Here is a 14,322-nt window from a genome sequence, read left to right on the forward strand (position 1 = left end):
GGCCCAGCCCTGTGCCCCCAACGCCGGCAGCCGCAGCCAAAACCAGCCGGAGCCCATTTGCCGCGGCTCATCAACGGTGCAAAGGCAGGTTGGGATCTTCCTCCTCCTCCTCCTCCCCCTCCCCTCGCAGCCCCTTCCAGCAGCTCCTGCGTCAGCTCTGCCGCTGCGAACGAGCCCCGCTGTGCCGAGCACGGAGGCGGCTGCGGCGCCATCCCTGCCCGCCCGCTCCGTGCCACCGGCACCGGCACCGGGACGGGCCGAGCCCGGGGAGCCGCACGCCGCCCAGCTGCGGGCCCCGCGCTGCCATCTGCCCTCCTTTTCCCTGTCGCTTGCGATTCCGGGCGCGGGGAAAAAGAACAAAAAGCCCCCAAAGTGACACAGAAATGCGGGGGCGCTGCGGCTGCCAAAGGCCAAATTCCAGAGCCCCGTGCGAAGAGCAGGAGCGACCCAACAGGCGGAGAAATGCCAGTCTCCTCCCCGAAAAGCAGGACGCGGTGTTTGTTGGCTGCCTTTGAGGGCTCCCGGGGACCCCGCAGAGCCGGGGAATTGGGGGCATCCTGCAAACTCTGCCCCCCAACCCACCCCACAGCACCGGGGGTCGGTGCCCACCATTGCCAGGGGAAAGCCGGATCCCATCGCTCCTGGGCACGGGGGGCGATGCTGCTGATCCCAAAGCCACCCCGGACATCCCCCTCCAGAGACCGGGGGGCCCCGCCTGCTGCCATCCCACGGAATCACGGCATCGTGGAAGCGCCGGGAGCATCCAGCCGCCCCCTCCAGCAGCTGAGCGGAGCGTGACTGACGGCGCTGGCACCGCTCCTGGCACCGCTCCTGGCACCGCTCCGGCGGCAGCCGCTGCCAGCGGCGCTTCCCGGCGTTCCAGAGCCGGCACGCGGCCCTGCCGTGCCCACGGGACACCTGCCCAGGTGCCATTTGTCACAGCCACGTCCTCATCCTGAGGGATGGGCTCTCAATGCCGGCCCCCCGGAGCCCCTCTGAGCTCGGTGTCCCTGCACTGCTCCCACAGGGAATGCCCTCCCTGGTTTGGGCAGGTTTTGGGGAGCCCTGCTCCTGTCCCAGCCACATTTGAGCCCCAGAGCAAGCACAGGAGCCATTCCCACCTCATCCCCACAGACACGAGCCAGCAGTGCCACAGGGATCAGCTCTGAGCAGCTACAGGAGCTCCTGGCTGTCCTGGCAGCTCCAGAGCTTCATCTCTGCTCTGTTCAATCCCCAGCATCCAAGAGACCCCCAGAGTCTGCCAGGCTTGATCCCATTCCTACTTTTCCAAGGAGCTGCAAGGTTTGATCCCATTCCTGTTTTTCCCCAGGAGCTGCCAGCTTTGATCCCATTCCTGCATTCCCCAGGAGCTGCCAGGCTTGATCCCATCCCTGCATTCCCCAGGATCTGCCAGGCTGATCCCATTCCTGTTTTTCCCCAGGATTTGCCAGCTTCGATCCCATTCCTGCATCCCCCAGGAGCACCCAGGCGAGGCCAGGTTGCTCGGACACGATCCCGATCCCGGCAGGACCGGAGCAGCCAGAAAGACGCGGCCCTGCGCAGGGACCAGGCCGGCTTTCCAAGAAATGTGGCTGCTGCCCATGCCCAGGGAAATTCCAGCGGCTCGGGAGCCGCGGCCGCTGCCTGGCGAGGCGGCAGCTCCATCTAGTGGGGCCGATGCCGCCCGGATCCCGCAGCTCCCGCATCCCACCGGGACCGGCCCGGATCCCGCATCCCACCCGGATCCCACAGCTCCCGCATCCCACCGGGACCGGCCCGGATCCCGCATCCCACCCGGATCCCGCAGCTCCCGCCTCCCACCGGGACCGGCCCGGATCCCGCATCCCACCGGGACCTGTCCGGATCCTGCATCCCACCCGGATCCCACCGGGACCGGCCCACGCTGCTGCACCTCCCTCCCGCACCGGCTGTGCCCTTGGATCTGTGCTGGAGCAGGGATTGCCGGGCACCCATGGGCAGGGATTGCCAGGAACACATGGGCAGGGATTGCCGGGCACCCATGGGCAGGGATTGCCAGGAACACATGGGCAGGGATTGCCGGGCACCCATGGGCAGGGATTGCCGGGCACCCATGGGCAGGGATTGCCAGGAACCCATGGGCAGGGGTTGCCAGGAACCCATGGGCAGGGGTTGCCAGGAACCCATGGGCAGGGGTTGCCGGGCACCATGGGCAGGGAACACACCAGCACCCACCAGGAGATGGGCTCAGCAGCATCTACCGCCTGTGGGAGAAGCGGGAACCAATCCATGGGGCAGCCATTCCCTGGGAGGATCAGGAATTGATCCATGGGGCAGCCAATCCATAGGATGATCAGGAATTGATCCATGGGGCAGCCATTCCCTGGGAGGATCAGGAATTGATCCATGGGGCAGTCAATCCATAGGAGGATCAGGAATTGATCCATGGGGCAGCCATCCCCTGGGATGATCAGGAATTGATCCATGGGCAGCCATTCCCTGGGAGGATCAGGAATTGATCCATGGGGCAGCCAATCCATAGGATGATCAGGAATTGATCCATGGGGCAGCCATTCCCTGGGACGATCAGGAATTGATCCATGGGGCAGTCAATCCATAGGAGGATCAGGAATTGATCCATGGGGCAGCCATCCCCTGGGACGATCAGGAATTGATCCATGGGCAGCCATTCCCTGGGAGGATCAGGAATTGATCCATGGGGCAGCCATCCCCTGGGACGATCAGGAATTGATCCATGGGCAGCCATTCCCTGGGAGGATCAGGAATTGATCCATGGGGCAGCCAATCCATAGGATGATCAGGAATTGATCCAGGGGCAGCCATTCCCTGGGAGGATCAGGAATTGATCCATGGGGCAGCCAATCCATGGGAGGATCAGGAATTGATCCATGGGCAGCCATCCCCTGGGACGATCAGGAATTGATCCATGGGGCAGCCAATCCATAGGATGATCAGGAATTGGTCCATGGGGTATCCAATGCCCCAGGATGATCAGGAACCAGTTGAGATGCAATCCCATCCCCGTGGTTCTGCCTGACCAGAGTGAGGTGCCAGGACACCCCCAGTCCATGCCCACAAACCAAAGCCCCTGTCTCTCTCTCTCAGGGCTCCTTCCCTTCTCCTGGGCATTGCTTCTGCTGGAGATCCCAGAGCACCCTGGGATCCATGGCCGGGATCCAGCCCAGGGAAGCCCCTCTGGGGTTTGTGCAAACCCATGGAGAGGCCAGACTGGCCCCATGGGCACCCCGTGCTGTGCCCCTGCTCCCCACATGTCCCTTCCAGCCCCGCTCACCTTGGCCACAAACTGTTTGTCCTTCTGATCCAGGTTTGCCGTGGGGGCCACGTAATCCCTCCAGATCCTCAGCTTGCGCTCCTTGGCAAACCTGCGGGGTGGGGACAGTGGGACACGGGGCTGGGACACCTGGACGTGCCGGGGGTGGCACTCCCAGCAAAGCCCCGGGGAGAGATGGAGGGGAGATCCCATAAATCCCACCCTGCATCAGCCACACGGGGCTGGGGGGGGCTGAAGTCACTCTGGGCACCCCATGGGTGCAGCTGGGAGCAGTGGGAACAGTGGGAGCAGCTGGGATCAGCAGAGAGCAATGGGAACAGCTGGGTGCAGTAGGATCAGCAGGAGCAGAAGGAACAGAGGGATCAGCTGGGACCAGCAGGAGCAGAGGGACCAGCAGGATCCCCGTCCCACCTCTCGGCCGCGCGCAGTTTGTCGGCGCCGCGGGTGTAGACGGCGATGGACCAATCCACGCAGCGCGCAAAGCCCTCCTTCAGCAGCAGCTCCGTGATGTTCCCGTTCTGTGGGGAGCAGGAGAGGGCCTGGGGTCAGCAGGATCCCCCCAGGCCCTGTCCCTGCTGGGGGCACCTGCACAGCCCCTTCAATGTCCCCTGAGCTCCCAGTGCTACTGGAGACCCCACCAGTAACACCCCCTGGCTCTGCCCTCCTCACAGACCAGGATGTCCCAAATCCACCAGGAAACAGCCCAAAATCCCAGTGACACCCCAGGCCCTGCCCTCCTCAAAGACCAGGATGTCCCAAACCCACCCACGTCCCGACTCCCCCACTGGGAGCACCCTGTGACCCCAGAGTGTCCCCAGCCCCCCGAGGCAGCCCGTGGTGGCTCTCACCGGGTGCAGGATGGTGCCCAGGATGTTCTGGTTGTGGCAGCTCTCCAGGACAATCTGCACGTCCCTCTGCAGCAGCCGGGACTCCGTGAAGAATTTGGCTTCGGCCGCGAACGGCTCCGGGACCTCGGAGTCGGCCTCGCGCTTGAAGGTGGGACACTGCGGGGCACGGGGACAGTCAGGGCATGGAGGGGCCCAAATCCTGAGGCTGCCCCCATTCCCAGCCCCAGGGGTGTTTTGGGGACTGAAATTGGGGAATCTGTGTAAGGACAGAGCCCTTTGACTGCCCTGGGAAACAGAGACCGACTCCAGTTCAGGGACACATAGACAGGGACCTGGAGCTGCTGCAGGGCTGGAGCCCCTCAGCTCCCAGGGAGCCAGGCTGGGAGAGCTGGGGGTGCTCACCTGGAGAAGAGAGGGATCCAGGGAGAGCTGAGAGCCCCTGGCAGGGCCTGCAGGGGCTCCAGCAGAGCTGCAGAGGGACTGGGGACAAGGCCTGCAGGGACAGCACACAGGGAATGGCTCCCACTGCCAGAGGGCAGCCATGGGTGGCATCTTGGCAATGAGGAATTCCTGCCTGGGCTGGCATTGCCACAGCAGCTGGGGCTGCCCCTGATCCCTGGCAGTGCCCAAGGCCAGGCTGGGCACTGGGGCTGGAGCAGCCTGGCACAGTGGGAGGTGTCCCTGCCATGGCAGGGGGGGCACTGGAGGGGCTCTGGGGTCCCTTCCCACACAAACAAGTCTGTGATTCCTTGAACTTGGACAACAGCAGGAATTTCTCCATAGGAAGGATGATCAAACATTGGAAGGGGCTGCCCACAGAGTTCAAGCAATTTCTGGAGGTGGCACTCAGGGCTCTGAGCTGGGGACAAGGTGGGCACTGGGCACAGCTGGGACTGGATGGGCTGGGAGGGCTTTCCCAGCCTCAGGGATCCTGAGATCTGTGAACTCCCAGTGCAGTCCTGACCAGGGTGTCTGACAGCCCCACCCAAGCCACCCATGATGACACCTCAGGCTGCTTCCAGCCTGGTACTGCAGGTGCAGCAGGTGACAAGGATGTCCCTCCCTGCTGCAGCCTGGGACCCAGACAGGGGCAGGAGCCACGGAGGTCGGACAGGGAAGGAATTGGGCAGTGGGACTGGGGCAGAGGGAATGGGGCAGTGGGATTGGGGCAGGGGGAATGGGGCAGAGGGAATTGAGCAGTGGGAATTGGGCAGGGGGAATGGGGCAGGGGGAATGGGGCAGGGGGAATGGGGCAGGGGGAATGGGGCAGGGGGAATGGGGCAGGGGGAATGGGGCAGGGGGATTGGGGCAGTGAGAATGGGGCACAGGGAATGGGCTCACCTTGATCCCCGAGAGCATGACGGTGACCAGGTAGAAGTCGGGCAGGAGCAGGGCCCTCACCACGCTGCCGTCCCGCACGTGCTCGATGATGGCTGCAGTGACACCGGAGCTCAGCCCGCTGGGCTGGGGACACGGGGGGACACAGGGGGACACGGGGACACAGGGGGACACACGGGGACAGGGGCCACCTCACCATTGACGGGTTTCTGGTGCAGGGAGTCCACGAAGTGCCGGGGGTTCTCCAGGGTGTACTTGAGGTCGCGCACGGTGTGCGAGCCCGTGCCCTCGCTCCACATGCCCTTCTTGGCGCTGCGCGCCTGCTCCTCCAGCTCGGCCAGCCGGCTCTGCTCGGGGCTGCGGGCACGGGGGTCAGCCCCGCAGCCCCGGGGGGCTCAGGGCCATCCCCCCCGAGCCCACCCAGCTCCTCCCACCGCCCATCCCGGGGAATGCAGCGGGAAGCGTCTCCTGCTCCTGCTGCCATGGATGGGGAGGAGAGCCCGGGAACCCCTCCTGAGGCTGCTCTGGGCACCACGGGGCAAAGGCAGCGGCGTTCCCAGCAGGGCAGAGCCAGTCTGGGAGAGCAGGGAAGGCACATTCCATGGGAATCCAGGGATCAGCCCGGCCCTGCATGCACAGGGAGCCACTGAGGGGCCACCAAAGTGGGCACAATCTCTTCCCAGCCCTGGCACAACAAACTCAGGGATATTGAACAGAGCAGCTGGGGCTGCCCCTGCATCCCTGGCAGTGCCCAAGGCCAGGCTGGGCACTGGGGCTGGAGCAGCCTGGCACAGTGGGAGGTGTCCCTGCCATGGCAGGGTGGCACTGGAGGGGCTCTGGGGTCCCTTGCCACCCAAACCATTCCATGACTCCATCACCCCACAAACGAGGCTGACCCTGCCCTCATGTCCTGCCCCTCTGGAATGGATCCTGCCCCTACAGCTGCAGCCCTGCACAGCCCAGGGATGTGAGGGAGCCCAGGAGAAGCCTCGGCTCTGCTGGCACAGGGATCACCCAGCCAGATCCAGCACCAGCCATGTCCCAGCACCTCCTCTGCAGTGGCAATGAAGGGGACTCAACCCCACCCCAGGAGTGACTTTGGAGGCTCCCAGAGAGTCTCTGCTCCACAGCCCATGGACACAGCTCCAGTGCCTCTGCATCCAGGGAAGGAGGCAGCCCCTGCCACCCCCTGCCCAGCCCCAAAGCCCTCGGGACACCCCAGGGATGCCTGTGGGATGTGGGCAACTCGGAAGCTGAGGAGCAGGGCCTGGCCCTGCAGCTGAGGGATCCAGGGGCTCCGTGCCCGAGCACCAGCCCGGGATCGGGATCAGGATGGGGATGGGATGGGGATCAGGATGGGATCAGCACATACTTGTTGGCTCGGATGCCCTCCCGCCGGGACGCCAGTCCTTCTGCCACCAGGGACTCAGCAATGTTCTCACCATTGGTGTCTGAGAGAGGAGAGCAGCAGGTGAGAGGAGCCAGAGGGACATGGGAATGGGGCAGCATTCCCAGTGATCCAGGTAAGCATTGCTGGAACAACCCCAGAGCTCCCCTGGGGACACAGCCTGGGCTCCCTCACCCCCTTTCCACGGGGAAATTCCTGCTGTGCCCACCCTGAGCTGCTCTGGCCCAGCCTGAGGCCGCTCCCTCTGCTCCTGTCCCTGTTCCCCCCGGCTGTGCCCTCCTGGCAGGGACTTGTGCAGAGCCACAAGGGCCCCTGAGCCTCCTTTGCTCCAGGCTCAGCCCCTGCCCAGCTCCCTCAGCCCTGCTGGGGCTCCAGGCCATTCCCAGCCCCATTCCCTGGACACTGCAGCCCCTCCAGGGCTCTCCTGAGCTGCCCCCAGGATCCCCGGGGGTCCCTGGGCAGGGCCAGCACAGGGGACAGTCCCTGCCCTGGGGCCGTGCCCATCGCCCTCCTGCCCCCCTGGCCCCCCTGGGCTCGTGCCCAGCCGCTGGCACAGCACCCCCAGGGCCTTTCCCAGCTTTGCAGCCCCCTGCCCCGGCCTGGAGCTGAGCCCAGGGCAGCACCTGGCACCTGGCCTGGCTGTCCCCATCCCCCTGCAGAGCTCCTGCTCTCCATCCTCCCCAGGCAGGAGCTGCTGCAGGGAATCTGTCACAGCATTCCCACATTAATGGCGCTCAAGCCCTGACAAACTTCATCAGGAAACATTTTCTGCCTCATTTCTCCCGCCCGCGCCGCTGCAGGCGGGGCTGGAGCAGGGACGGGGACGGCTCCAGAGGGGCCCCAGCACCCCAACCCTCCCCAGCCCCTCTCCCTGCCCTGGCATGGCCCTGGCTGCAGGGCGGCTCAGGGGAGAGCAGAGCAGCAGCTCCCCAAACCCAAGTGCAAATCAAACATTGCATTCCATGGTCCGCGAGCTGGGGGGTCCTTCCCAACCAAAACGTTTGTGATTCCAATCCCCCCCTCTGCAGCAGGGGATCCCCATCCCAAAGGGCCCCCCAGTGCCACCAGGAGCTCAGAGTGCACCATGGCATGTCCTGAGGGGGAGGGGACACACAGGGATCTGCAGCCCTGCACCCTCGGACCCCAGAGCCACCCTGGGCCCCCTCCCTTGGCAGAGCCCCCTGCCCCATCCTGCCAGCCTCGGGATCTGCCTGGGACGTCAGCAAGGCTGGCTGCATGAGCCCATCCCTGCTCCTGCTCTGGGAAAGGCTCTGAGTGCCATGGGAATGCCAGGAAAGGCTGCGAGTGCCATGGGAATGCCAGGAAAGGCTGCGAGTGCCATGGGAATGCCAGGAAAGGCTGCGAGTGCCATGGGAATGCCAGGAAAGGCTGTGAGTGCCATGGGAATGTCCTGAGTGCCATGGGAATGCTCTGAGTGAAATGGGAATGCCAGGAAACACCCCGAGTGCCACGGGAATGCTCTGAGTGCCACAGGGAGCGCACCTGGAGCAGCTGCTCCCCCTTTCCAGCCCATTCCCACATGGAAAACAGCCGAGTCCGCAGGGATGTGGGGCTGAGGGCACCCAACCCTCAGTCCCCATTTCCCCCAAAACTCAGCAGCCCCTTCCCTCCTTCCCATGGGACCGGTATCCCAAATATCCCACATCCCCCTGGTATCCCAAACATCCCAGGGCAGGGCTGTCCCAGCTGCACAGGGAGCATCACGGGGAGGGAGAGCCCCAAAACCCACCCGGAATGCTCGGAGTGAATCCATTTTGGGATCTCAGCCCCAGACAGGCAAGAAGAGATTTGTAACAACAGAAAGGATGGAAAAAGGGAAGCTGTGGGAATTCACCCAGAGCTGCTCCTGTGTCCACGAGCTCCGGCTCAGCGGGGATCAGCACTGGGCATTTCCCTCTCTCCCAAAACTGGGAATCCATGGAGGAGCGGGAATGCATCCTGCTGCTGCCACAGCGCACCCCAACACCTCCACTGCCCACTGCAGCCCCCAAAAGGGATTTCCAGCTGGATTTGTCCTTAGGGCACTCCAGGCTGAGCCCAGGAATGCTCCTGGAGCAGGGAGAGCAGGGCTGGAGCTTGGAAACCTGGGGGGCAGGTACCCCTCACTGCCTTCCCAGAGCTGGGGGCCATGGAAAATCATGGAAAAGTGATGGGGAAGCAGGCAGGCATCCTCCTGCTGATGGCACAGCCCAAACATCCCCTTGTGCTCTCCCCCAGAACCACCTTTTCCCAGGTAAAACACCCTGGAACCACCTTTTCCCAGGTACAACACCCTGACCCACCTTTACCCAGGCAAAACATCCTGACACACCTTTACCCAGGTAACCCATTGAGCCTCCCTTTTTCCCAGGTAACCCATCCATCCTAACCTACCCATCCTCACCTTTTCCCAGGTAAAACATCCAGATCCACTTTTTCCCTGGTAAAACACCCTGGGAACCACCTTTTCCCAGGTAACCCATCCATCCTCACCTTTTCCCAGGTGAACCATCCAGAGCCACTTTTTCCCAGACAAACCATCCTGACCCACCTTTTCCCAGGTAAAACACCCTGGATCCACCTTTTCCCAGGTACCCCATCCATCCTCCCCTGTTCTCAGGTACCCCACTGAGGCTCACCTTTCCCAGGTGCCCCATCCATCCTCTCCTTTCCCCAGGTCCCCACCCAGGCTCACCTTTCCCAGGTGCCCCATCCATCCTCCCCTGTTCTCAGGTACCCCACTGAGGCTCACCTTTCCCAGGTGCCCCATCCATCCTCCCCTGTTCCCAGGTACCCCATCCATCTCCCCTTCCCCAGGTACCCCATCCATCCTCCCCTTTCCCCAGGTCCCCACCCAGGCTCACCTTTCCCAGGTGCCCCATCCATCCTCCCCTGTTCCCAGGTACCCATCCATCTCCCCTTCCCCAGGTGCCCCATCCATCCTCCCCTGTTCTCAGGTACCCCACTGAGGCTCACCTTTCCCAGGTACCCCATCCATCCACACCTTTCCCAGGTACCCCATCCATCCACACCTTTCCCAGGTGCCCCATCCATCCACACCTTTGCCCAGGTGCCCCATCATCTCCCCTTTCCCAGCTACCCCATCCATCCTCATCCTCCCCTTCCCCAGGTGCCCCATCCATCCCCCCCTTTCCCAGGTGCCCATTCATCTCCCCTTTCCCAGATACCCATCCATTCTCCCCTTCCCCAGGCGCCCCATCCATCTCCCCTTCCCCAGGTGCCCATCCGTTCTCACCTTTGCCCAGGTAGACCATGCCGTACTCGCGGCCCTGCGGGGTCTTGTACTCCACGGTGAAGCACACCTCCTTCCCGATCAGCTTCTTCCGCAGGAACTCCCGCGCGGGGAAGCCCCAGGGCTGCGGGAGGGATGGAGGCACCGTGAGCCGGGGGGGCCGGGCAGGGCAGGGCAGGGGGAGCAGCCCCCAGTGCCCCCGGAGCCCCCAGACTCTGCTGGGAGCCGGCTCCTGGGGAGCAACTCCCACCACGGGGGCACCGAGAGAGCTGTGGGGCAGCAAGGCAGCGGGGTTCGCAGCTCTGGCAGCCCCGCCGGGGTTCCGGGGCACGGCAGGCTCGGGAGCGCGCTCCCGTTCCCGCTCCCGTTCCCGGTGCGCGCTCCCGCTCCGGCCCCGGCGGGTGGGCGGGAGCGCGGCCGGAGGTGGGAACATGACGCGCTCATAAACAATTAGCGGGGCTGACAGGCGTCACTTTGGCAGAGAGTGACATTTAGAGGCTGTTGGGAAGACAAAACTCCCCAGGGAGAGCAATTATCTGCCAGCGCTGCTGCTCCCGCCGCCCCCGGCCCGCGGGAGGGGGGCCGGGCCCGCCGGCACCGGCACCGAGGGCACCGAGCGGCTGCGGGACCGCCCCGGGGCCCCGAGCATCCCCCGAGCCCCAAAGCACCCCCTGTGCCCCAAAACAGCCACAGCGTGAGCCCCACAGCATCCCCCGAGCCCCAAAGCACCCCCTGTGCCCCAAAACAGCCACCCCATGTGCCCCAGAGCATCCCCCGAGCCCCAAAGCACCCCCTGTGCCCCAAAACAGCCACCCCATGTGCCCCAGAGCATCCCCTGAGCCCCAAAGCACCCCCTGTGCCCCAAAACAGACACCCCATGTGCCCCAGAGCATCCCCCGAGCCCCAAAGCACCCCCTGTGCCCCAAAACAGCCACAGCGTGAGCCTCAGAGCATCCCTGAGTCCCAAAGCACCCCCTGTGCCCCAAAACAGACACCCCATGTGCCCCACAGCATCCCCCGAGTCCCAAAGCACCCCCTGTGCCCCGAAACAGCCACAGCGTGAGCCTCAGAGCATCCCTGAGTCCCAAAGCACCCCCTGTGCCCCGAAACAGCCACAGCGTGAGCCCCAGAGCATCCCTGAGTCCCAAAGCACCCCCTGTGCCCCAAAACAGACACCCCATGTGCCCCACAGCATCCCCCGAGTCCCAAAGCACTCCTTGTGCCACAAACCAACCACCCCACGTGCCCAAAACCACCCCCATGTGTGCCAAACCGTGCCCTGGGTACCCCAAACCACCCCTTTACGTGCCCCGAACAATCCCACGCGCCCCCAACCAATCCATGAATCCCAAGCCATACCCCAGACCATCCCCTGTGTTGCCCCAAACCATTCCCTGAGTCCCAAACCGCCCCCCATGCCCCAACACAGCCACCCCATGTGCCCCAAACCACCCCTTCATGTGTCCCAAACTCTTCTACGTGCCCTAAACCATCCTGAGTCCCAAACCACCCCCTGTGTGCCCTAAAACAGCCACCCTATGTGCCCCAATCCACCCCCTCATATGACTGAAACTCTCCCATATGCCCCAAACCATTCCTCATGCCCCAAACCATTCCCATGTGCCCCAAATACCCTTTCGTGTTGCCTCAAACCACCCCACGTGTGCCAAGCCATCCCCCGAGTCCCAAATCTCCTCTTCACGTGTCCCAAACCACCCTGTGTGTGCCGCCCACAACACCGTGCCAAGTGCAGAGGGACAAAAAGGAGAAGACCCCCCCAAGCCCCCCCATGTGACTCTGCCAGGCCACCCTGTCCCTGTCCCCACGGGTGTCCCCTCACCTCGTCGGGGGTGTCCCTGCTGTCGGGCTGGCTGGCGTTGGCACGCCGTGCCAGGCTCCCCGCGCGGATGTTGCTGAGGTTGATCTGCCGCTCCGGGGGCGGCCCACCACGGGGCTGGCCCCGCACGATGATGGCACAGCCCGACAGCACCTACGGGGACAACGGGGACACCGGGGTTAGTGGGGACAGCGGGGACACCGGGGTTAGTGGGGACAGCAGGGACAGCAGGGGTTAGAGGGGACAGCGGGGACAGCAGGGGTTAGAGGGGACAGCAGGAACTGCGGGATAGCGGGGTCAGAGGGGACAGCGGGGCTCCCAGGGGACAGTGGGGACAGCGGGGGACAGGGGGCAGCCAGGGCACGGCAGGGGCAGCTGGGCAGCGGCGAAAGGACGGTGACACTGCACAGAAAGGCGACGTTGCAGGGACACACACAATTCCAGGGACACAATTCCAGGGATGTGCCCTGCCTTGGCAGGGCTCCGGAACTCAGCATCACTGAGTGCCATGGGCCTGGAGAGCCAGGAGCTGCCCCAGCTGGAGATGGGGGTCACAATCCACACGCTGGGCTGATCCCCAGCAGGGCAGGGGGATCCTGCCCCTGTGAGACCCCACCTGCAGAGCTGCCCCAGCCCTGGGACACAGCAGCAGCACCTGGAGCTGTGGCAGAGAGCCCAGAGAGGCCCCGGAGCTGCTGCAGGGCTGGAGCCCCTCAGCTCCCAGGGAGCCAGGCTGGGACAGCTGGGAATGCCCAGCCTGGAGAGGAGAAGGATCCAGGGAGAGCTGAGAGCCCCTGGCAGGGCCTGCAGGGGCTCCAGCAGAGCTGCAGAGGGACTGGGGACAAGGCCTGCAGGGACAGCACACAGGGAATGGCTCCCACTGCCAGAGGGCAGCCATGGGTGGCATCTTGGCAATGAGGAATTCCTGCCTGGGCTGGCATTGCCAGAGCAGCTGGGGCTGCCCCTGATCCCTGCAATGGCCAAGGCCAGGCTGGACACTGGGGCTGGAGCAGCCTGGGACAGTGGGAGGTGTCCCTGCCATGGCGGGGTGGCACAGGAGGGGATTTGGGGTCCCTCAGAGCTCAGCACATGGGGTCACCTCCATGCACACAGAATCCGAAGGAGGATTTGGAAAATCAGGATTTTACAGCGGGTGGATGAGCCCAGCTGGGCCATGTCCCACCACAGCTCTGGCTCTGCGAGCTTCGGGCTGGGCAGTGCCAGCCAATCCCCTCTGCCAGGGTTCCCTCACACCCCCAGGCACATTCCCAGGTCCTGCAGCAGGGCCGGGCTCTGGGCCAGCAGCCAGGCTGTGCTGGGATCTCCCTGTCCCCTCTCCCAGCTCTCTGACCCAGCCTGGGGTCATTCCAGCGCCTGCCCTGGCTCCCCACACCCAAAACCCCCACGGATGCTCGCAGGGATCCCAAACCCCTCCAGCTGTGTCCCATCACGAGAGCCAGCCCAGCAAAGGCTCAGTGCTCTGTGCTCAAGGCTTAGAGATTCCATGGCTGCAATTAACCTTAATCTTTAATTGACAGGGCACGGGGACGCTGGAGCTGCTCTGCTCAATGCCCAGCACGAGCCGTGGATCCCGGGGTGGGCTCCTTGGTGGAGCTGCTCCGTGTCCCAGGGTCAGAGCAGGGCTTTGGGGGACATTCCATCCCAGCTCCTGATACCTGTCCCTGCCCATGGAGTGGCCACACGCCCATGTGGCTGTGGGGATCCCCCAGCAGATGGGGAACTGCTCCAGGGATGGCAATGGGATCAGGACACTGTGCCAGCAGCCAGGTGCCACCGTCCCACCCTGCCAGCAAGAGCCACCCCACAGCCCATCTGTCCCACTGAGGGCTCCATCACGGAAATCTGGGCTTAAACCAGGCTTAAGCTGGAAACAGCACAGGCACGGGGGTGCACAGACCCAACTCGTCCTGCAATGCAGATCCCGGGCACCAGAGGAGATGGCACCAAAATCCCACGGGCACATCCAGAATCCAGGGCTGCCCCTGTGGGGCACAAAGGGTTAAAAATCCTGCCAAGAGTGGGAGGAAAATTCCTGCTCCCCATCCCCATCCTGCTGCCAAACTCCTGCTCTCAAACCCCTCAGCCTCGCTGTGATTGCAGTGAGCTGCACCGTGATTGCAACAGGAAGGTGCAAAAAACCCCAAAAACCTCAAGGCTGTGACGGAGCCGCAGCAGAGCACGAGGCTGGCACCACAGAGAGCCAGGGACCCTCTCCCAGGGGATTTTGGGCTGCCCGGCCTGGAAGGGAGCACAGAGCACACCCCAGGCTATGGGGCACAGGCACAGCTGCCTCCCAGCCAGCAGACCCCAAAATCCTCCCCAAAA

General features: G+C 64.0%; 1 protein-coding gene across 1 annotated transcript in view; it reads right to left on the reverse strand.

Annotated features, from left to right (window-relative positions):
- The window catches only part of SND1 (staphylococcal nuclease and tudor domain containing 1), a 75,659-nt gene that overhangs the window by 59,791 nt on the left and 1,546 nt on the right, over positions 1 to 14,322 (reverse strand). The window contains exons 2-9 of the mRNA XM_059472057.1: positions 11,980 to 12,129; positions 10,143 to 10,263; positions 6,851 to 6,929; positions 5,675 to 5,835; positions 5,482 to 5,573; positions 4,141 to 4,296; positions 3,704 to 3,810; positions 3,293 to 3,383 (exon numbers count right to left, since the gene is read on the reverse strand). Coding sequence (XP_059328040.1) covers positions 3,293 to 3,383; positions 3,704 to 3,810; positions 4,141 to 4,296; positions 5,482 to 5,573; positions 5,675 to 5,835; positions 6,851 to 6,929; positions 10,143 to 10,263; positions 11,980 to 12,129 — 957 coding nt within the window. The remainder of the gene's footprint in view (positions 1 to 3,292; positions 3,384 to 3,703; positions 3,811 to 4,140; positions 4,297 to 5,481; positions 5,574 to 5,674; positions 5,836 to 6,850; positions 6,930 to 10,142; positions 10,264 to 11,979; positions 12,130 to 14,322) is intronic.

Source organism: Ammospiza nelsoni, chromosome 5, assembly GCF_027579445.1.
Source record: "Ammospiza nelsoni isolate bAmmNel1 chromosome 5, bAmmNel1.pri, whole genome shotgun sequence".
In the NCBI taxonomy this organism is placed as follows: Eukaryota; Metazoa; Chordata; class Aves; order Passeriformes; family Passerellidae; genus Ammospiza; species Ammospiza nelsoni.